This window comes from Moesziomyces antarcticus (genome assembly GCF_000747765.1).
Source record: "Moesziomyces antarcticus DNA, scaffold: scaffold_v10006, strain JCM 10317, whole genome shotgun sequence".
Lineage (NCBI taxonomy): Eukaryota > Fungi > Basidiomycota > Ustilaginomycetes > Ustilaginales > Ustilaginaceae > Moesziomyces > Moesziomyces antarcticus.
This window is the reverse complement of record NW_014639004.1, coordinates 296,049-317,645: the sequence shown is the minus strand read 5'-3', so window position 1 is coordinate 317,645 and position 21,597 is coordinate 296,049. Positions and strand designations below refer to the sequence as shown.

Genomic DNA, 21,597 nt, shown 5'->3' with positions numbered 1-21,597 from the left:
CCGGCTACGCTCCTGGCCAGAACAGTGACGCCGACAAGTCCGGTGACGCTCCTTCTGACAACGGCGATGCCTCCAAGGACGCTCCCGAGGACGACGGCGACAACAGCCAGCCCGCTGGATACGCTCCTGGCCAAAACGCTGATGCTGACAAGTCTGGCGATGCGCCCGCGGACAACGGCGACGCTTCCAAGGACGCCCCCAAGGACGACGGCGACAACAGCCAGCCCGCTGGTTACGCGCCCGGCCAGAACGCTGATGCCGACAAGTCTGGCGACGCTCCTGCCGACAATGGCGATGCGAGCAAGCCCGCTGGTGACGACTGCGAGAAGGGCAAGGACGCCGACAAGAACGGCGATGCGTCCAAGGACTCGCCCGACTCTGGTGACCAGGACTCGGACGACTCGGATGACTCGGACGATGCCCCTGCTGACAACGGTGCCGACAGCAAGCCTGCTGGCTACGCGCCCAACCAGAACGGAGACGCCGATGCCAACTAAGCAGTTCGGTGATCAGTTGTATCTCGTCTCGTCTGTTATCTCTTTGCTCCCCCCTTTGCTCTTGACTCCACTCTCTCTCCAGGTCGATCTTGTGTCGCCAAGCTTAGGCTTGGTGTCTCGATCGCCTCCCCGGCTCCTCATCTTCTTCGCCGGGTTCCATCTTCACATTCCTTCTGCCCCCTCTTCTTTCTTTTTGCATGTTTCGAAAATGGCCAGTCTTTCTTTCACCTTTGTTCCGACTTGACTCGTGTGTGCTGAGTATGAGTTACGATGGCGTTGGCATTCTCGCGGATGATTCCGGCCGTCGAGGATTTGCGCGGGATGGTGGCAAAGGAAGATGGAAATATGGAGGTGCTCGGGAAGACGCGTGGCAGGAATAGCCGGGCCGGTGCAGTGGAGAACCCGGTTACGGCTCGAGCGCCGTTGAAACCGTCTCCGCCATCGTTGCACACACGTTGCTTCCGCGTACTAACCCTCCATCCTCCAATCCTCTTGATCATCTCTCAAGAAATGCAGGTCAAAGGCCACGTCTACTACGTCACTGGCGGTGCGTCTGGGCTGGGTGCTGCCACCGCCGCACACCTGCACGCTCTGGGTGCGTACGTGTCGATCATGGATCTGCAGCTGGAGCAGGGTCAGAAGCTGGCCACCGATCTCAACGCACGCGGCGGCGGCGGGGACAAGCGAGCAGCCGCGTTCGAGGTAGATGTGTGCGACGAAGCCGCGGTACAAGCCGCCATTTCCGGGTCGGACAAGCTGTGGCCCAACATCCCTGTCGGCGGCTGTGTCAACTGCGGCGGTGTGGGTATGGCAGGAAAGATCATCAACTCGGAAGGCGAGCCGTTTGACCTCGATGTCTTCCGTCGTACGGTGGAGATCAACCTCATCGGCACGTTCAATGTGTCGCGCCTTACAGCTGCGCGTCTGGTGCGCGACCTGCCCAAGCCGATCCCCAAGCCTACGGAAGAGACCAAGGATCTGGGCGTGATCATCAACACTGCCTCCGCAGCTGCACTCGAAGGCCAGGCTGGTCAGTGCCCCTACTCGGCCAGCAAAGGCGGCGTGCTGTCGCTCACGCTACCCATGGCAAGGGATCTGGCTTGGTTCGGTATCCGCGTCATGACGCTCGTGCCCACGCTGTTCGAAACGCCAATGATGGCCCAACTGCCAAAGAGGGCCCGACAGGCTATACTCCGCACGTGCGAGTTCCCGGCAAGGTTCGGCCACCCAGACGAGTTCGCTCTCTCGGTCCAAAGCGTCATTGAGAACCCCATGCTCGTAAGTCCCAATCCTAGTCAATCACATCTCACGCATGCCTCTGACTCTTACGCTTGCCTCGTCCGCACAGAACGGCTCCTACATCCGCCTCGACGGCGCCTCGCGTCTCGGAAAGCTCTGATCCACCACACACGCCCGACTCTGCTCAATCTCCAGCCAACAGCCTCCAAATACTGTTAGAAATCTACGAGATGCATTGCAATGCGGTCTGAAACCAAGCGCAGCCGAAGCTTCAGTCGTCGTCGTCGTCGAACTTGATGCTGTGGGAGCCGTAGACGTCGATGGCGCCTCCGCGGTACGAGCCGCGCTTCTTCTTGTTCTTCTCCTTTGTGAAGCCCTTTCCGCGCGTGACGATGAGGTCGCGGCTGGCGCGCGCGCCGTACTCGTCGCCGTTGAGACCGATGCCCGCGTACGACATGTCCTTCATACGGTCGTCGAGGTACGTCACCTTGTCCGCCTTGACGCGCTGGAACGGCGTGTTCTGGCCCACTGGCTTACGGCCCGAGCCGGTGGCAGGCGCCGGTGGCGCAGGGCGAGAAGGCGTGCTGGTGGAAGCGACGGGAGCAGCAACCGCAGCAGCAGCCGCAGTAGCAGCGACGGCGGCGACTTCAGGGTCGGTCTTCTGACGCTTGGCAGGAGGGCCCTTTGGGGAAGGAGACGACGAGTCTGAGCCACCGCTGCTGCTGCTGGAGCTGGAAGACGACGAGTCGGAAGAGCTGTCGCTCTCATCGCCAGATTCCGAGGAGGAGGAGGAGCCGCCGCTGCTGCTGCTACCCGAGCTCGAGTCAGAGTCGGAGCCAGAGTCCGAGTCAGAGTCAGAGTCGGAGGAGTCAGAGCTGTCGGAAGAGCTGCTGTCGTCGCCGTCGCCGTTCGGGGCCGAGACCTTGGCTACCACCTCTTCGTCGCTCGACGAGTCCGAGTCCGAATCGGAATCAGAGCTCGAGTCGCTCGAGTCGCTCGAATCCGAATCCGAGTCGGAGTCAGAGTCGGAAGAGGCAACCTCGACCACAACGGTCTCGACCGTCTTCACGGTCGGCTCTTCCTTGTCGTCGTCGCTGTCGCTGTTGTCGGAGTCGGAGTCGGAGTCGGAGTCGGAGTCGGAGTCGGAGTCCGAGTCCGAGTCGCTGGACTCATCGTCGCTGTCCTCGTCGCTGCTGCTGTCGCTGTCGCTGCTCTCATCGTCGCTGTCGTCCGAGTCCGAGTCCGAGGAGGACGTGGAAGCTGCGCGCTTGCGCTTGTGGGTGATGGCGGCGGACGGACCGGCCGACGAAGCGCCTGTGGGCGTGGCGATGCCCTTGCTGGGAAGCTCTGCCTCTGCCTCGTCCTGCGAGTCCGAGACGATGGTGGAAGAGGCAGCCTCGTGGTCCTGGTGGGGCTTCTCGTTCTTCGCGGCCTTGACCTTCTTGTCTTCCTCCGAGTCGCTGTCGTCGCTGCCATCGTCACTCGAGTCGCTATCGCTGTCGCTGTCGCTCGAGTCCGAGTCCGAGTCCGAGTCGGAAGAGGAGCTAGAGCTCGAGCTCGAGCTTGAGTCGGAGGAAGACGAGTCAGAGTCGCTATCTTCATCCATGGGAGTGGGCGAGGACGGGGCTGCTGCTGCCTGGGCGGCCAGACCGGGCCAGGACCTCCTTGGCGAGTTGCGGACGTGGTCTACGAGCGCAGAAGCGAGGGTCCTGGGCGGGGCGGGGGAGTCGGGGAGGGTGGCAGCGAGTTGCGCAGCGGCGTTGGGAGCATGCTCGGCGAGGAAGGCGTGCACGATCTGGAACGTGTTGCGCAGCGCGTCGTCGGCGGCCGCAGATGTGGAGTTCGGTGGGACCTGGGGCATCTTGATATGCTTCGGCTTTGGAGGCCCCGTTATCTCTGGGAGTGGTTGCGGCTTGCCTTTGGGCAATGAAACCTCGGACAACTCGATGCCGCTTTTGGACGCTGCGAAATCGCCTACCGGGATCGAAGGGGCGATTTGTATGGGACGCCTCTGAACGTTGGAGGTGCCACTCTATGATCAGATGATGTTGGTGAAGGAGAGAAGGGGAAAAGTTAGGCCGAACAGCTTGGCCAGCGGTTTGGCGCCACCGGCAAAGAAAAAGGGTCCTTTTGATCTTCTGAAATTTGGCTGTGCAGCGGGAGAGGGACCCAGCCGAAGCGGAAAAAGTTTGGGCGCGTAAAAACTGAACCCTGAGCCAGCGCGATAAAGCTCTAATTCCTGTCACGCTTATGTCAGCCTTCAACGCGGCCGCCAATATGCCTCCACACCCCTTCTTCTTACACAACAGCCGCACCACCCGTGCATTTGTCTCAGTCAGGCGAGCGATCCCACCGTCGCTTTGGAACAACACCCACCCACCTCATCCTCTCGTTCCGGAGGACACGGAAGCTGTTGCGTCTCGATAACCATGTCGGAACAGCCATCGACGTCTGGCGCACAGGCCGCTGCGAACGAAGCGCCGCTGTCGGCGCTCAGCACCTCTACGCTCGGTGCGGCTCCTAAGCGTGTGCGACATCGCGAGGAACAGATCGAGTCGGCCTACGAGCTCCAACGTGTAAGTCCATCCCACCTCGCTACAGTCTGCCTGGCTGTACACTCACACCTTGGGTCTGCTTCACAGAATGCGGCAATGAAAGGCGCATTGTTGTACACGGCGCTTGGAGCATCGACATGTTTCATGGCACACCACCTCTTCCCTGGGTTTCGTCGACAAACTCTCGCGTTGAAGGGATTCCTCACGTCGGGCGCCACGATCTTTGGCTTTGTGGTGGGCGCGGATACGGTGCTGCTGAGCCACGAATCGCAGCAGCGCAGCGAGGAGAACATGGTGCGCAGCCGGGCGCGTGCCGAGCTTGGAAAGAAGGGCATCGTGGCGAGCGAAAAGGAGATCGAAAAGTGGAAGGACGAGTACATTCAACTCAAACTAGAGGAACGCAGAAAGAGGAGAGAGCAGCTGTTGAAAGATATGGAACAGTCAGACGACGCGGCAGCATCTCCACCACCAGCTTAAGCACACCCGGCAATACAGACAGTATGAACGCGCACTTTCGAGGTTCGACACCACCAGCACTGACGTGTTGCATAGGGTGACAGCTAGATTACACGAGGGCGATAAGTGTCGCACTGACGGGGCGGACAACGTTGGATCCTGGCTCGCGCACGAGCAGCAAGTTGCGCGTCTCGACAGCATTGCGCGGTCTCCTCGTTGTCGTAGCCTCGCCGTCTCGCTGCCTGTCCATCCTCTCCTGCCACTCCGTTAGCACCATCCATGCGCGCAGCGTGAGGGCACCGACACCGAACCCTCTGCCGTTGCTGAGCGAGTAGTCGCCGTCCAACACTGTGCCGACCGCATTGTTCCAGTTCGCACTGCGCTCGTGCATCTCCTCAGGCTCCATGGCGGCGAACGTGTACTCGCGCCACACGCCGCTGATCGGCTTGAATCTGATCGACTGTGCAGGAGTACCCCCGCCGAGCTGCATCACCTTGCACCTGCGCTCGACCAACGCCTTGAGATACTGCTTGTCCATCTTGTCGCCTGCCGCTGCGGTTCGATTGCGAACCAAGGCAGGGTGGTTGATCGGGTCGAGATGATGCACCCAGTGCTCGTGCTCCTCGAACGTAGGTGCCAGCATGACACTGCTTAATGCCATCACAGTGCCTTTGCGCACCGCCTGCAGCTTGACCGCAACCATGGCCGAGGCCAGACTTGACGCCGAAAGCCTCGCCTCGATCCCTGCGACACGCGCAAGGTCGACGTCAAGCTGCGCTACCAACCACGGCAGGATGGTCTCAACCTCCTTGCCTCCGCCGTACAGGCGCTGAGAATTGCCAACGATCCACTCCCAGTAATGAGAGCCTCCGAACGGATACGGCCTCGCAACGCCCGTTCGATCATACGCCAGTTTCGCCTCGACCTCCTCTGTCGTCTTGCTCTGCTGGAACGCAGCCCAGTCCTTGTGAGATGCAAACGCGAACTCGGAGCGTTTGCCTTTTGGTCTCTTACTCCACTGCTCGTACCGCGCGACTTCGGCCCGCTTCTCGCTGTCCGCGTACGCGCGAGTGCCGAGCCAGTTGTGCGGGTAGCTCAGCATGCTCGCCGCCGCATGCTCGCCCGCTGCCTGTGCCTGCGCAGCTAGCTCCAGCTTCTGGTGTCGCAGTTGGTGCTGGCCCAGCACTCGCGCTCCGCTCGACGCGCCCGATTGATGCGTTGCCACGAGCGAGAGGAAGAACGCGGTACCCCAGCCGCGCGGCACCACCAGCATGTATCGATCCACCTTGCCAGCAAGCCGGTCGCGCATCACCACGACGGGGACGACGTCGTCGCGCGCGTCCGGCTGCAGCCGAGCACCGGGTATCGCATTCAGCGCGCGCCGCGAGTCGATCTCGCCTTTGCTGAATGTAGGTGGTGGCGCTCCTGTCCAGAACAGGTCGTCGTGATGTGAGTCTGCGTCGCCGGTCGCTTTGACCGAATCCCCAGTGGTGGACTGTGTTGTCGACACAGGTTTCAATCTCGGCGGGTACGAGAGTCGAGGGTCGTTCACTCGCACCTGCACCATCTCGGGACTGTCTCTTTTTGATGTCTTTCTGTGCTTTTCAAGCAGTTGCCGCAACCTCAAGCCATCCGCATTGCCCTCGGCTCCGTCTTGGCACTTGAGCACGCTCCGGAGCAGTGAAGCGGCCTTCGGCCCTACGAGTTCGAAGATGTTGAGTCCCTGCTTGCGTTTGAGCTCTGCCTTGTCGTCGAGCAGCATTGTTTCTTGCGCCTGCTTACTCAAAGACTCCGTCTTGTCGCTCTTTGCGGAGCCAGTTTGGTATGCGTGCCGTCTGCGCTTCTTCTCGAGCTTGGAGAGCGAGCTGTCTTTGCCTCCTGCTGCGAGCCACGGGTCGGGTGTGGAGTCGAGCTGGAACGCGTACGCCTGCATCACGCCGGGCGCTGGAAGCTCGAGGTCGAAGAGCGCGTTCTTGTTCTCGTCGATCATTGTCACGTTGGCGGCCTTGAGAGCGCGACGGACGTAGATGTCGGCGGCCGGATGGACAATGAGAAGCGCCTCCTTGCAACTGTGGGTATGCGTCGTTTCCTGATCCAGAGACGGCCGCTCGAACAGGCGCGTTCCCGACAGGATCACAACTCGGACCGGAGCAAGGGCGGCAGCTACAGTGTCCTTCTCCGATTGGGTACTGCTCGTTGGATCGGATGTGGGTCGGACGAGGACAGTGTCGATGACGCGATGCGACTCGGTCACATCTTCCAACTTCAGCTCTGCAGCCTTTGCGAGACCAACTTTGGCGAGAACTTGGTGCAACTGCTCTGCAAGGGCCGCAAAGACGTCATCAGCGGCCGATGCTTGTGCTCGCCTGACGCCCACACGAAAGACCCGAAAGTAACTTGCATCGTGGACGGTGACGAACTCGAGTGCGCTGCGCCAGCTTGCGCGGTGGCTCTTCATCATGGTCGTTTCTGGTAGCACAAATCCCCATCTGTTGTGTTCGGTACCCTGCTCGCGCTCCTTGCCCTTGCCCTTTTCGGTGGTCATTCTGAAGCGCTTGGCGTGCCAAAGATGCGTCTCAAGCCAGCGCCGTTGCGGATGCGAGGCGCGCTCGGCTAGTTTCTTGCGGCGCAGTGTAGCTCGAATGACGCCGTAGCTGGGAAGCCGCTTCCTGATGTCCGAGCGTGTGCGGGCCAGTGTTGTGCTGCTGCGAAGCTCGGCGAGCGCCTTGGAGCGGAGGCGAGTGGGGAGGCGGAGAAGGTTGTGGGAAGCAGCACGCCGGCGTGCGTGTCGTGGAAGCAGCTGCCATGCTCGTGTTGTAGTTGCCGACTTGGCCGACTTTATCGAGCGCAGAAAGCTCTGGATCTGGAAGGCGCGCGTCGAGACGAGAGACTCGAGCTCGATGCTGGTTGGCAGACCCGCGGCCGCAGTGGCAAGCTGAGTGGGGACAGGCGTCGAGGACTTGGACGTATTGCGCGAGCTGCTGGCAGAGGAAGTTGCTAACGCGGTCTGTGTCTCGATGAAGCGGGCGGTATGTGCTCGCTCCTGCTTGCGCTTCTTCCAGTTCTGTGCCTGCTGCTGGTCACGGCTAGACGGTGCGGTCGACACGCCCTGCGAGGACGACGGCCCGGGCCCCGCTGACGGCGCTAGACGCTTCTTGGACGACATTCCCTCCCAGTACTGACAGACGGAGCTGCACAGACACGGTGGCCGATCGCAGTGTTAGGATGTGGTCGGAAGGAGGAGCTTCTCCTTCGCAGGAAGAAGAACACACAACCTCGAGCCCAAAAAAATCAAAATCCGAGGTGGAGCGACTCCACCTGCAGACCCTTCTTCCTCAGGGTTCCGGCCGACAGTCCAGTTCCAGGCGCGTTGTTGCTACGCACAGGGCAGGTTCTGGCTTAACAACTGTGGGGGAGGCTCAAAATTCAGTACAGTGGGGAAAAAGGACAGGGGCGGCGGACCCACCACTGAGCGGCGGCGCAACGCAAAGCTCAAACCCAGCCAGCCAAGCGCTTCTTCCAGGCGCCCCTGCGCACGCTCGAGCTAAAGCCATCCGAGCGAGTCGTGACGCTGCTGCTGTTGGCTGTCGGCATCACCGAGGTGTTGGGTTCGTCCGAGATCCTTTGCAACCGTCACGTCTGCACTTCGTCCTGTCGGCCCCCTTCCGACAGCGTCGTTGACAGCCGTCGCAAGCGCCATCTTCGCTAGTCCTTGCTCCTCCGTTGCAGCGGTCACCCATCTCGCCTCAGCTGTGTTGTCGCCAGTCTTTCCAGCATGGCATCGACACAGAGCAGTGGTCTCCAGAGGCGACGCGGTGCAGGAGCCGCTATCGCCGCCGCTGGTCCCAGCACATCCGCCAGCCGTATCGACGACGACGACTACACACCTTCGCGCACCGGCTCGCCCGCCCCCGCCGGCTCCTCGACACCAACACGCAGCGCCGCTGGCATTCCCGCATCCGCCTATGGGTCTCGTTCGGCAACCGGCTCCGTGACCACATACGACGAGTCCACAGGTCATCGAGTAGCCTACGACCCGCGCGACCTCAATGACGAGCGCGAGATCGGCGAGAACCCGCGTCTGACGCTCATGGAGGAGATCCTGCTGCTCGGTCTCAAGGACAGGCAGGGCTACCTCTCGTTCTGGAACGACAACATCTCTTACACGCTGCGCGGATGCATACTCATCGAGCTCGCGCTTCGACGCCGCATTGCTATCACCAAGGACCCCATGCGCAAACGCTTCGGCCTCACCGAGCGAATGGTCGACGTCATCGACGCAAAGATGACCGGAGAAGTGCTGCTCGATGAGGCGCTCAAGATGATGAAGGCGAGCGAGCGCATGTCCGTCGCCCAGTGGGTCGATCTCATGAGCGGTAAGTTCTGCCTGACATCCTGCCGTTTATGTCCTTGTCTCCCATACTGACCTGTTGATACACCTTGGCGCGTGCTTGCAGGTGAGACGTGGAACGTGATGAAGATCGGGTACCAGCTCAAGCAGGTGCGCGAGCGCCTGGCCAAGGGGCTGGTGGACAAGGGCATCCTGCGCACCGAGAAGCGCAACTTCTTGCTGTTCGACATGGCCACGCATCCGCTCAACGACACGAGCTGCAAGGACGCCGTGTTGCGGCGGGTGCTCACGCTTCTCACCTCGAATTCGCCCAGCGTGCACGCAGGCACCTTCTACAAGGAGGATGCCTCGTCGAGTGGACGACCCGTTGCACTGCGCGTCACGCGTGCGCTGTGCCTGCTCTGCTGCTCCTTCTCCGCGAACGTACTGGAGAACGCGCTGAACCATCTCTCGTACGAAGCGCGCGAGTCGGCGTTCCAAAAGGCGGACGACATTCTCGAGGAGTTTGCCTGCTGGCCTATGGCGCCCAGCTCTGGTCTTGCTGGCGGTGGCGTCGGCGGCGGGAGCGGCTCGGGTGTGCCCACGTCGATTTCGTCCAACGGACCCAAGTCCAAGGCGAATGGAGGCGCGAGGATCGGCGAAGGGTCGATGCTCAACGAGCGTGCCTACGACGAAGGAGTGGTGGGCGCATCCACTCAGGAACTCGCAAAGGCGCTGCAGAAGGAACTCGACCAAGAGGGCGATACCTTTATGTTTGAATGCATCGCAGCCGTGCTCAACGTGCTCAGCAGAATGGACTCGCTCTTGTAAGCATTTCCACAGCGCCAGGTATGCAAGTAAAGGAACCATGCGATTGCGCGAACAAGTACAAAAAGCGTGTGCGAAGATGGATTTAGATCGACATCATGTCGTCGTCTTCATCGACGGGTTCCTCCATCATCTCTCCTCGTGCAGTGGCGGTGAGCAATTCTCTCCTGACTTCGGGCGAGATGCCTTCGTGTTTCTGGACGCGCAGCAAATCGAGCAGCGCCGACTTCTGATCGGGCGTAAGGTCCTGCTTGTACCTCTGAGCAAACACGAGCATGCTCTGGTGCCACAGCACGGGCATCCTCCTCTCGCGCGTGATCTTGTCGAGCTCCACACCCGAGTTGGGCTCTGCAAATCGGAGGTAGTGGAAGACCAACGAGTCGACCACCTTGTACGGCAACGCATACTTCTTGTCGAGCAATACACGGATGAAGAGCGACGTAGGACCCGAGTACTCCATCTCTGCCAGTCGCAGCAGCGCAGCAGCCGAGTGCAGCACGGGAATCGAAACCTTGGCAAGCACCGACGAAACAATCGCCGCCTCCTTGAGTGTAAGCGTTCCAGACTCGCACATGGGGAAGAGGAAGCCCTTGAAGAAGGCAGCTGGCTTGTAGATCGCCTTCTTCATGGCTTCGTAGGTCTGGTACGACACCTTGCCTTCGTCCTGAATCTCGTCGCGCACCTTGTCGAGCAGCACGAGCTCGTAGAAGCGCTGCATCTGGTCGGCCTTCATGGTGGAGACAAAGATGCGCACGGCAGCGAGCGTCGCATGCGGTGTCCACGATGCCGGGTCGGTGATGTAGAGAATCGACTCCCACGCCGGCAGCGACGGCACGATCTTGAACGCCTTGGGCAGCGGACCGGACTTGTACCTTGAGAGGAGCTCGCCGACCTTGCGGTAGACCTCGATGACCTTGGGGTTGATGCCCGGCGGCATGCGTCGCTCCTCGAGCTCCTGCTGGCTCGGTCCGTCACCTGCTGCCTCGGCGGCTTCGATCTTTTCCATGATGAGATCGGCGAGCGTCTTGTTGCCGCGACCGCCGAATGCGCCCGGTGCGGGTGCATCGTCGTCGTCGGCCTCGTCATCGAGACGGTGCTCGGCCTCAAACTTGTCGAGAAGCGCGCGGTCGGACGGGTCGATCTCGAGGTTGGCATCGTACGAGGCCCAGCCGTTGGCGCCCATCTCTGCCTCGTCGTCGCTCAGCTCGCCGAGGTCGCTGAGGTCGGCCTCGTCGTCGTCCGAGTCGTCGGGCATGGCTGCGGATGCCGACGCACGGGGGGCGTCACGGGCAGCGGGGGTATTTGAAGCAGAGGACGAGGATGCCGCGGTAGCCGAAGGGTTCTGAAGCTCCAGCTCCTCGCGTTCGATCTCTTCTTGCTGCTGCCGCGCGAGACGGAGGATGTTTCTGGAGAGCTTGGGGTCGATGTACTTTTTGTCGGGCTGGCTGCCGCCTGCCTTGCCGCCAGTGACCATACCCTGGGGCGCGGCATACTGCGCCTGGTCCTCTTCGTCGTCTGAAGCGGACTGAGGCTTAGATTTCTTGGTGCGACGACCAGGTGCCGAGACGAGACCGAACTTGCTTGTGAGCTGGTCCTGCTGCAGCTGCTGTGGAAGTGGGTTGTGGCGCTGCGCGCCGGCCTTCTTGGCCAGCTTGGCGGTGGGAATGCGGGGCATGACGGCGGACGATATGAGCGACCCTGTACGCTCTTGGATCGAGGCTGTCTTGGTAATGCGAGTGACGGGAAGAAGGGGGTATGATGGGCTGAAGAGGGTTCAACGCACCGTGTGCAGGATGTGCCTTGCCTGCAGCTTTCTTCTGACATGGCAGCGTTGCCTCAGCTTCAGCGCGCAGGAGGCTGAGAGAAAATTCTCAAATTTTGCTTGCACCTCGACGCCAAAGGGTCGTCAAAAAGTGCTGTGGGTCTTCCGAGAGCCGAAAAACGTTCTGAAACTGTTACGTCGCTTGCACAAAACAAATTTGGAAACGCCGGATAATCCTGCCCTGGTGAAAATGAGCAGCGAGGGCGGCGGCTCGGCTGAGGGTTCACGTCGCCGTGGCAGGGAGGCTGGTGCTCATGCGACCGTCGGGAGGCGGTAGACGCTCAACCGCGTTGGCTTTTGGCGGCGCGACTCAGCTGAGCCACCCGCACACATTCCGCTCGCTTCCACACTTCCGTGCTTCCACGCTTCCACCGCCATTCGTGGGTCCGAGAGATGCGCGACGGCCGGCGACGCTGGGCTGCCCGCTCGGGTTTTGATTTAGCTTAATTTTTTCAGCAGGCTGGCGGTGTGCCTGTGTGGTTGCCCGCCTTTCATTGCATGCGGTGGTCCATCCATGCCTCGTCCATTCGCCTGCTGCCCGTCTGCGAGTCGCTGCGCGTTGCTGTGATTCGTCCGGCAGCTGGCAGTCGGCACAGATCTGACTTTGCGCTTTGGAGTTGGATGGGCTGCGGCCCTCGACGAGCCTGCCTCGCCTCGCTGCCTGCCCGCCTGCCTGCCTCTGCCAACGGGGTTCGGACGCCAGTCGGCACACGCTCCTCTGTCTCTCCCTCTCCCGCTCGACTTGCATAGGCTCGTGGCAGAGCAAAGCGATCTGAGCGCAATCGTGAATTTGAGCGTGGATCCATCCAGCCGCGCCCTATCCCTTCCCCGTCGTCCGTCGCCCGCTGCAATCCTTCTACATCCGCTTGCTCGTTAGCTGGCTCTCGTCTCTCTCCCTCTCTCTCCATCTGCATCCTTTCCCTTCACCACTCCGGCCTTCTCGCCGATTGTACCATATCCGCTTCCACCGCGTCGCCTCCGCACCCCTTGGCACATCCGCAGCGCGTGCTTCGCCATCAACCACCAGCACGCGCATCCAACCCCTCAACGCGCACGGCCTCGATCGGGATTTCTCGGCCTGCTTTCAGCTACGGACGACCCGCTTGCCACGCAACCTTAGCTCGGCACAGCTCAGCCGTCTAGCATCACGGCGTCGCGCGAGCACTGTGCAGCCAGACTCCCGCGAGTCATCACACGCTCGCACTTCGGCTGATCCAGCTGCATCACATCTGGCACCTGCTCTGTCAACCTGGTCTCTTCATCGCCGGATCGATTGCCCCAGCAGTAACATCTAGAACACCCTCGGCTTTTACCTCTCGTAACCCGACGTCGCTACTTCGTTGCTACAATGTACAACCATCGTTCCATCGTGCCTTCTGCAGGCTCGCAGGGCCCTCCTTCCGGCCCACCTCCTCCAGGTGCTCCCGGTGGCGCCGGCCCTTCCCAGGCTGCTGCAGGTGCACCTCATCCAGGAGGCCCAGTTGCCGGTGGTCCCAGCGGCCCCGCGCCTCCTGGCCCTCCTGGCGCCGCCGCCGGTCCTCCCGGTGGTGCACCACCCGCAGGAGCACCGCACACCAGCTCCGCACGTCTTGCAGACCTTCTCGACTTTGTCCGACACGAGTTCGACCTGCTCGGCAACGATACCGCACAATTCAAGGCGCAACGCGACGAAATGGAACATCGAGGTACGTCCGCTCGCCTTCCATCCACCTTCGCCTCGCCTACGCATCGCCTGCTTGACACGACAGTTGCTCATCCTTTACCCTCTCCTCTTTCTTCGCGCAGTCACGCAACAAATCAGCGAAGTCAACATGATGCAGAACCACTTTTACGACCTCGAAAAGCGGCACTCCCAGATCATTCAGCAGTGAGTCAACCATCCGCGCATCCACGCCCTCATCGCTCGTGCCGCATCCTTCCTTTCTCACCACTGATTTCACCCTACAATCCTTCCCGTCTCGCAGGTACGAAGAGGAAGTCAAGCGTCTCCGCAGCATCCTCGACTCCAGAGGCTTGTCCGCAGAACACGGCGCCGCTCCCACATCAGGCCCCATGGGCGGTCCTCCTCATCTGCCTGCCTCGGGTGCATCGGGTCCGCTGCCAATCGCTTCGGCCGGTGGTCCCCCGCCCCCTGGTGGCCCTGGTGGCCCGGGCTCTGCTGGCATGTTCGGTCCCAACGGCAACGGTTCTGGTCCTGGACCCGCCTCCGAGCACGGTCGTGGCCCCAACGGCTTCGACCGAGAACGCGAGCCCGTGCGTGGCCCCACCCCTGGCGGCAAGGACGCAAAGCGCATGCGCGTCGAGGGCCCCGGATCGCACTACAGCGGCCCGCCCAGCCCGGGCCCGGATCGCGAGCGCGACTGGATCAAGAAGGAGGAACGCGACCGTGCGCATCGCGACGAAAAGTGGGAACGCGATCCCCGCGGTACTGGACCGCCACTCGGTCCGGGTCCAGCGCAGTCGCCGCACGGCGCACCACCCCTCCCGCCTTCCAACTCGTACAATCGTGACATTCACCGCGAGCGCGAGCGTGGCGAGCGTCCCGGCGAGGGCCCCTCGCGTGCCGACTCGCCCGGCGCCGCCGCAGCTGCGGCCGGCAACGTCTCGCTCGCCAGCCTCAGCGACATGGACCCAGACGAGATCCCTAAAGAGCTCAAGAAGGAAGGCCCCGACTGGCTCGCCATCTTCAACCCCAAGGTGAAGCGCACGCTCGACGTCAACCTCGTCCACACCTTTTTGCACGAGAGCGTCGTCTGCTGCGTGCGCTTCTCGGCCGACGGCAAGTTCCTCGCCACGGGTTGCAACAAGTCGGCGCAGATCTTTGACACAAAGACGGGCGCAAAGACGTGCGTGCTCACCGACCAGTCGGCCAACTCCAAGGGCGATCTGTACATCCGCAGCGTCTGCTTCAGCCCCGACGGCAAGTGTCTCGCGACGGGTGCCGAGGACAGGCAGATCCGCATCTGGGACATCAGCAAGAAGAAGGTCAAGCACCTCTTTTCGGGCCACAAGCAGGAGATCTACTCGCTCGACTACTCCAAGGACGGACGCATCATCGCGTCGGGTTCGGGCGACAAGACGGTGCGCATCTGGGATGTGGAGAACGGTCAGCTGCTGCACACGCTCTACACCTCGCCCGGTCTCGAACACGGGCCTAGCGAGGCGGGCGTGACGTCGGTGAGCATCTCGTCCGACAACAGGTTGGTAGCTGCGGGCGCACTCGACACGCTCGTTCGCGTCTGGGATGCCCAGACCGGCAAGCAGCTCGAGCGACTCAAGAGCCACAAGGACTCGATCTATTCCGTCTCGTTTGCGCCCGATGGCAAGTCGCTCGTTTCGGGCAGTCTGGACAAGACGCTCAAGCTGTGGGATCTCACTGGAACCGCCAAGGCGGTGCAGGAGAACAGGGCCGAGGAGAAGGGCGGTCACGCCACGTGTGCCACCACCTTTGTCGGGCACAAGGACTACGTGCTCTCGGTGTCGTGCAGTCCCGATGGTCAGTGGGTCGCAAGTGGTAGCAAGGACCGCGGCGTTCAGTTCTGGGACCCACAGACGGCTCAGGCGCAGTTCGTGCTGCAGGGCCACAAGAACTCGGTGATCGCCATCAACCTCAGCCCCGCCGGAGGCTTACTGGCCACGGGAAGCGGCGACTTCAATGCCAGAATCTGGTCGTACGACCGCATCTAAACCCCTAATCCCCTCCAAAAATGTACTTTTCCCTCCTCACCATCCCCGCTGCTCATTGGCGTTGCATATTGTTCGCTCTATGGTCTCAGTTACCTTCCGTTCAAATCGCTTTGGGTGCATGATGTTTGTGTGCGCGCAACACGCAGCGATGAGTCAGATCCACGATCAACGAAGGTAGGAGGAGGCTGGTCGAAACAAAAAATGGCATGACAACGAAACCGTGACCCTAAGTTATGACAACAATTGTTCTTTTACAGGCCTGTTTATCCCCTGTTTATGATCTTCCGATGCCCTTGGCGAGCACTTCGCGCACGAGCACAAAGCCCACGCCTGCACCCAGACCGAGCATGTATGCCGGGATAGCGCCGATGGCAAGCAGCTGCTTCTCGTGCTCGCTCTCGGGCCGGCCCAGCAGCGCGTCGAGGCTCAGCTCCTCCTCCACCTCGGCACCACGCGACGGCTCGGCATAGTACGGGTTGAGCGAAGACAGGTACGACACCCAGCTTGAGGGTCGCCACCAGCCGCCCTTTTGCACGGGCACTTCCTCGGATCCTCCCTTGCTCGCAGTGGCAACTGGGACATCGTGGGCTTCGCTCGTGGCGGCGAGGACCGCATCGAGAATCTCGTCCGCTTCGCTACCTGTGGGCACGTCGTCTGTGCCCGCCGAAAACATGTCGCGCAGATTTGAGCCGGTGCCCACTGTGCCGTCGCGAGAGCCAGGCGCGCGATCGATCGACTCCAGCTGCTGCTCCAGATCCGTCATGCGCCGAGCGAGGCTCTCGAACCGCCGACGATCCACCAGCACCATCGACCGCTTCGAGACACTACCCGTCCCCGACGGGTGCGGCTCAATCACAGTCAGCGGCACCAGCAGCTTCGACCCAGTGTCAGCGGCAACTGCAGGCTCCGCAACGTCGACGGCAGAAACCGCCGGCGTGTCGACAGAGTCCTGCGTGCCAACGCCATTTTCGGCCGTCTCGTCCGCGGTGGCAGGCGCAACGATCGCAACAAAGTCGTCGCTGTCCGAGGCGGCGCGTCGCTCGAGCTCCGGCTCGATGGTGGCAGCGTCGATAGAATCAGCGCGCTCGCTGTTTGCTGCATCCACAGCTGGTTCGTCGACAGGCTCGGGCTCTGCGTCAACGACCTCTTGCTCAGGGGCAGGAAGGGGCTCGGCGACGAGCTCCATCCCTTCTTTGACAGCTTCGCCAGCGGCATCAGCAGCATCAGCAGGATCAGCTTCAACGGCGACATCGGCAGCATCGACGACGTCTTCGGCGTCTGCACTGTGAGCGTCTGCGTCAAGACCAAGCTCCTGATCGTCGCTGGGCTCAGCTGAGACGTCTTCCATAGACTCTTCTTGCGCGAGAACTTCGGCACTCGTCGCCAGTGCCGCTTCTGGCACGGCTTCCGACTCGGCTTCCGGCTCAGCGTGTGGTTCAATTTCGTTGGCAGCCGCCTCGGCACCAGCTTCGTTGAAAAGCGAAGAGAGGCGCTGCTCCACGGACGGTCTGCGGAGCATTGCGGCATCTGCATCACCTTCGATGGCGGAATCCTCGTACCGGTCCACGCACTTTTGCGCCGGCAGATCTGCGTCTTCGCTGTCGGCCTCTGAAACAACCTCGGGCTCCGGGAGATCAGCCTCTGCTTCCGACGCGACACGGTCGAGGCTGCGCCTGGGAAAGTTGACCGCATCGCACAGCATCGAGCTGGGCCTCGGGCCGTCAAAAACGCTATTGAGGCTCTTGCGGCTGGAGCTGCGGCCGAGCGTGCCGCCCCAGCCTTCTTCGTTTTCGGCGGCCATCGACTTTCGCGCCTCATTTGACTTTTGGCGCAGCATCGTGGCGCCCGGGAGCGACGCAAACAGCTCGCTGTTCTCTGAGTCGCCCTTGAGCAGCGAGAGTACCGCTTTGCCACGCCTACTGCCGAAAGTCGCGTCCCTGCCAGCGCGGCGGATCGAGCCGACCTGCGACAGAGGCTTGCGCGACGATGCCTCGGGCGGCATGAAGATGTACTCTCCCTTGTCGGCAGAGCCCACTTCTTCGTGTGCATCTGACTGCTGCGATTCCACATCCTGCTGGGAAGACGCGGGCTGCTCGAAGCTCGGGAGGGCAAGGGCATCGAGGGCCCTTTCTTCTGCAGATCGAAGTCGCGCAGTGCCGAACTGGGGTTCTGCGTCCTCTGCGATGGACTCAGCTTCGGAGAGGCCGAGCGCTTCGACGAGCTCGCGCGAGCTTTCTGTCCTGACGTGCAGGGGGTCGGTGTCGAGCGAAGCCAGCTCCTCTTCAGTATAGAGCGAGGCGCGGTACGGGCGCTCGGGTCGCAGAATGGAGGCGGCAGTGTGGGATCGAGTCAACTGCGCCTTCGCTGGCTCCTCCTGATCGTGGGCAGCAGCGCCATCGGCTGTAGGCTTACCAGCTTCGGCATGATCGGCTTCCGCCAGGATGGCTCGAATGACATCCTCATCGAGCACACTGTATCGAGGCTTGTGACCGCGCGAGTCCGCATCAGCGTCAGCATCCGCTTCGCTTTCGGTGGCACTGCACTCGGAAACAGACGTGTCGCCTTCGATCGAGAGACTGTCTTCCGAGCCGTGGCGGGTGAGTGCGGGCATGAGGGCGACCTCATCTGCGCTCTCACCCGCAGCCTCGTCGGCAAGCTGCATCTTGTGCTTTGAGTCTGCATGGTCTTGCTGCAAGGCTCGGCCGACGGCATCGGTGTCGTTGAGGTCGTTGAGGCCAAGCTCGCTGGCCAGCTCGTTGGCTTCCTGTTCGGTCAGCGCCGAGAGAAGCGCCTCGATGTCCTCCTTCTTGGCGCCGGCCGCAGACTCGAGCCAAGGGAAATCGGCCGTCGATCTGCGAGGACGGAGGGGGCGACGGAGCGAGAGCTTCTTTTGCTCGGACTCGGAAAGGATCTGTTGTGCCTGGCCACGGACATAGCCTTCACCGAAGACCGAGTCGACGGGCGAGCTCGACGGGTTGGCAGTGGGCATAGGCTCCGACTGGAAGGCATGAATGATGCCTCGAACCTTGCGACTGTCGCGCATGCGCTTGAGCGTAAGCTTGCTGGTGGTGGAAGAGCTGCGGACGATGCCATCCTTCTCTGCGCGCAGCTCAGAGTCGTCGAGTTCCTCGGCCTCCTCGCGAGCGAGATCGTGTGCAGACTTGGGCCAGCGAAGGGAGCCAGATTCGTAGCCCCAAATGCGCCCACGCAGGGCGTCACGGCGCAGCTTTCGGCCCGCCTCGACCATGAGCTTGCGCCACTTGAGGTTGAGGCCTTGGCGCTCGAGGTCGGACTCGCTGAGGCGCAGGAAGGCGCGGCCGCCCATGCGGGAGCTCCTCACGTAGGCGGTCACGTCCTCGACGACGGGGCGAGGAACTAGCCCGAGCACATGGGTGAGGTAGAGGGCCACCTGGGACGGCAGCCAGGCCTTGGGATTGTGCGGAAGGTTGGCAACAGCTTCGGCGAGGCGCTCCGACTCGGAGACGGAGCGAGCTGGATGCACGTTGAAGGAATGGAGCTCTGGAGTGCTGATGGAGCTCGACATGCGATGAATGGTGTTGCTGCGACGGGGCAGCTCCGGGTGTTCGCCCATCGGGCTGGTAGGAGGGGATTGAGCCAGGCGGGTAAAGCGAGGCGAAGAGGGAGAGCCTGGCAGGTTGGCCGCGGGCGGTGCTGAAGGCGTAGCAGTCTGAAGGCCCTTGGGACGAGACCGGGTTGATGTAGACATGGAGGTGGAGCGGGTCAGGTACGAGTATCCCTCAAAGACCTGGCCACCGGGGCTGAAACCGGCGACATTGGGAGCGGCCGGATTGGCAGCGAAGGAGCCGCTGCGTTTAGGATTGAGCGAGTAGCGAGGTCGCGAGGGCGTGGATATAGCGGGCGGATCGGTGCTAGCCATGATGGTTGATGCAAAAAGATGCTGGTTCTAAGCGCCCACTTGCTTGGATGATGATCGGGCTCGTGTAAAGGTCGTTGGGGTCGTGACGAGCGGCGTTAGAGGTCGTTATAAAGGAGGTCGAGGGAGCAAAGGGATCGACAGATGGTGAATGGCGGCAGAAGCCAGGTGGACGATGGTGGGAGGTGGAGTAGGATGACGGCCGCAGTACGTGCGACTTGTGAGTCTGCCTGGCCACGAGCGTTGCCAAGCGTCAGGGCAATTAAGCTCACTCAGGAGGCGGAAGAGGAAGATGAAAACCCTCAAGCAGGTGCGGATGCAACGCAAGCCCAGTCAGCACTTTCGTCAGGGACAGGCAGGCACATCTCTCGCTTCAAGAGGAAGCAACTCTACCTCGAACTAGACTGGCGCGTCCGCCGTGCCCCTGTCCGCAAAGAGGCAAAAGCGGCAGGCCGTGAGTGCAGGTTGCCAGTGTCGGTAGAGTGGATGCAGTGGCGCGTTGAGTATGCAGGGTCGTGTTGGTTGATGAGCCCCTAAACGGAAATTCATGCATCAGCCGCAACACCACATCCGCGTCTCTCATCCGACCGCGTCCAGCCGCCCAACGTCACGAATCCATGCCAACCGCCCAAGGCGGTTGCGAGGATGATCCGAGGGGCAGCGCTGGTCCCACGAGGCTCGCTTGCTCTGCTTCAGGGGTATCTTTGTATCCATCGCTGATCTTTGCGCAGACAATCGAGGCGCCTTCTGCCTAAGTCCAAGGGGGGTCAGTCGCGGGTTGACAGGGGCTGGGGGTTGAGGGCAGGCAGGCGCCACCTTTGGAAAAAAGGGGCCCGAACGTGGGAGCAGACGGCCGAGTGCCGACCCTGCATGCAACTTTCAGAAAACTCCACATGCTGCGCTCGGATCCCACCCGACCTCTCGCAGGCGCCTCAACGCTGCCACCAACTTTCACCTGCGACTCTCGCTTTCGGCTCGACCATGGGCGATCCAGCGCAGCCGGATGCCAGCGGATCGGCTGTCAGTGGGTCGGCTGCGCCGATCCAGCTCGCAACAATGGGCATGTTCATCATCGACACTTTCCGATTCATCGATCCGCGCACGGGGCAGGATCTGGGCAACCGCGGCCTCGAGGACCAGATCGGAGGTGGAGGATGCTACTTTGCCATTGGCGCGCGCATGTGGCTGCCTCCAGGCGCACTGCAGATGGTCATCGACCGAGGCTGCGATTGGAAGCCTGAGGACCAGCAGGTGCTGGATCGATACGACCAGACTGCCGCCACGACGTCCGCTGTGGGCCCGCCGTCCATGTGGCACTACCGTTCGCGGCCGGACCGCACGACCAGAGCCGTGAATATCTACACGGGCGAGCATCGCGGCTTTGACTATCTTTCGCCCAAGATCCGGCTCGAGCCGAGCGATCTGCTGGCGTGCTCACCCTGCGCGCCACCAGCGTTACCGCAGTGGATTCACCTCATCTGCTCGCCCGAGCGCGCACTGGAGACGATCGCTCAGATCAATGCCGTCCTCAATGCCGAGAAGAGTCCAGGTGCAAGGTCAGCGTCGAGCTTTCCTAAACTCGTCTACGAGCCAATACCGGACTCGTGCGTCTTTGACAACCTCGACGAGTGTCTGCGCGTTCTGCCTTCGCTGGCCGTGTTCAGTCCCAACCACGAGGAAGCAGCCGCATTACTCGGGCTCAGCACGGAATGGGAACACATTTGCCAGCAGGCCGCGGCAGATCCGACGGGCGGTACTCAGTCGATCATCGACTTTGTCACATCGAAACTGGCGGGCGGATTCGTTGCGCATCTGCAGCGAACGCACGCACCACCAGACGGCACGGCTGGCGAAGCATTTGGACCCATCATGTGCATTCGCAGCGGAGCCTGGGGCTCTGTCGTCGGAAGAGCTGGGCTGGGCTTCCAACACGTGCCCGCATGGCATTCGGCGTCGGCTCGTAAGGCTGAGGCTGAAGGAGGATTGGACTGCAGCCCGGAACGCATCCGAGATGTGACGGGCGCAGGCAACTCGTTCCTCGGCGGCTTCAGCGCTTACCTCGTGCAGACCGAGTCGCAGTCTCAGCTGGATCCCGGTACAAGGATGCGAGAGGCGGCAATGCACGGTGCTGTGTCCGCCTCGCTCGTCATCGAACAGCTCGGCCTGCCGCACTTCGACGTCGTCGATGGCAAGAAGCTCTGGAACGGGCACACAGCTGCTCAGAGACTAGAGCTGCTCAGAGATAGACAAACGCCTGCGAGCTAGCAAGCAAGCCGTGCGGACACATG

At 61.8% G+C, this 21,597-nt stretch overlaps 10 protein-coding genes across 10 annotated transcripts in view; 6 read left to right on the top strand and 4 right to left on the bottom strand.

The window, feature by feature from the left end:
• Positions 1-497, top strand: part of PAN0_006d2925 (uncharacterized protein) — a gene marked incomplete at both ends in the record, with an annotated part of 2,138 nt that extends 1,641 nt beyond the window's left edge. The window contains one exon of the mRNA XM_014801567.1: positions 26-497. Within this exon, the coding sequence (XP_014657053.1) occupies positions 26-497 (472 nt within the window). The remainder of the gene's footprint in view (positions 1-25) is intronic.
• A 510-nt stretch (positions 498-1,007) lies between these two features.
• On the top strand, positions 1,008-1,896 carry PAN0_006d2924 (3-hydroxy-2-methylbutyryl-CoA dehydrogenase; the record flags this gene model as incomplete). The annotated part of the gene is made up of 2 exons (XM_014801566.1): positions 1,008-1,775; positions 1,846-1,896. The coding sequence occupies 2 exons, from the start codon at positions 1,008-1,010 to the stop codon at positions 1,894-1,896; spliced, it is 819 nt and encodes a 272-aa protein (XP_014657052.1).
• Positions 1,897-2,007: 111 nt separating this feature from the next.
• PAN0_006c2923 (uncharacterized protein) lies at positions 2,008-3,597 on the bottom strand (the record flags this gene model as incomplete). Its single annotated transcript, XM_014801565.1, has 1 exon — positions 2,008-3,597. One exon carries the CDS (start codon positions 3,595-3,597, stop codon positions 2,008-2,010), a length of 1,590 nt encoding a protein of 529 aa, XP_014657051.1.
• A 568-nt stretch (positions 3,598-4,165) lies between these two features.
• On the top strand, positions 4,166-4,768 carry PAN0_006d2922 (uncharacterized protein; the record flags this gene model as incomplete). The annotated part of the gene is made up of 2 exons (XM_014801564.1): positions 4,166-4,312; positions 4,379-4,768. The coding sequence occupies 2 exons, from the start codon at positions 4,166-4,168 to the stop codon at positions 4,766-4,768; spliced, it is 537 nt and encodes a 178-aa protein (XP_014657050.1).
• Positions 4,769-4,856: 88 nt separating this feature from the next.
• PAN0_006c2921 (uncharacterized protein) lies at positions 4,857-7,913 on the bottom strand (the record flags this gene model as incomplete). Its single annotated transcript, XM_014801563.1, has 1 exon — positions 4,857-7,913. The coding sequence occupies one exon, from the start codon at positions 7,911-7,913 to the stop codon at positions 4,857-4,859; it is 3,057 nt and encodes a 1,018-aa protein (XP_014657049.1).
• Positions 7,914-8,522: 609 nt separating this feature from the next.
• On the top strand, positions 8,523-9,908 carry PAN0_006d2920 (GPP34-domain-containing protein; the record flags this gene model as incomplete). The annotated part of the gene is made up of 2 exons (XM_014801562.1): positions 8,523-9,123; positions 9,205-9,908. 2 exons carry the CDS (start codon positions 8,523-8,525, stop codon positions 9,906-9,908), a joined length of 1,305 nt encoding a protein of 434 aa, XP_014657048.1.
• An 82-nt stretch (positions 9,909-9,990) lies between these two features.
• On the bottom strand, positions 9,991-11,580 carry PAN0_006c2919 (pre-rRNA processing and 40S ribosomal subunit synthesis; Enp1p; the record flags this gene model as incomplete). Its single annotated transcript, XM_014801561.1, has 1 exon — positions 9,991-11,580. One exon carries the CDS (start codon positions 11,578-11,580, stop codon positions 9,991-9,993), a length of 1,590 nt encoding a protein of 529 aa, XP_014657047.1.
• Positions 11,581-13,075: 1,495 nt separating this feature from the next.
• PAN0_006d2918 (general transcriptional repressor) lies at positions 13,076-15,414 on the top strand (the record flags this gene model as incomplete). Its single annotated transcript, XM_014801560.1, has 3 exons — positions 13,076-13,412; positions 13,513-13,594; positions 13,692-15,414. The coding sequence occupies 3 exons, from the start codon at positions 13,076-13,078 to the stop codon at positions 15,412-15,414; spliced, it is 2,142 nt and encodes a 713-aa protein (XP_014657046.1).
• A 274-nt stretch (positions 15,415-15,688) lies between these two features.
• On the bottom strand, positions 15,689-19,312 carry PAN0_006c2917 (uncharacterized protein; the record flags this gene model as incomplete). The annotated part of the gene is made up of 1 exon (XM_014801559.1): positions 15,689-19,312. The coding sequence occupies one exon, from the start codon at positions 19,310-19,312 to the stop codon at positions 15,689-15,691; it is 3,624 nt and encodes a 1,207-aa protein (XP_014657045.1).
• A 978-nt stretch (positions 19,313-20,290) lies between these two features.
• On the top strand, positions 20,291-21,574 carry PAN0_006d2916 (ribokinase-like protein; the record flags this gene model as incomplete). The annotated part of the gene is made up of 1 exon (XM_014801558.1): positions 20,291-21,574. One exon carries the CDS (start codon positions 20,291-20,293, stop codon positions 21,572-21,574), a length of 1,284 nt encoding a protein of 427 aa, XP_014657044.1.
• Between the last annotated feature and the right edge of the window lie 23 nt (positions 21,575-21,597).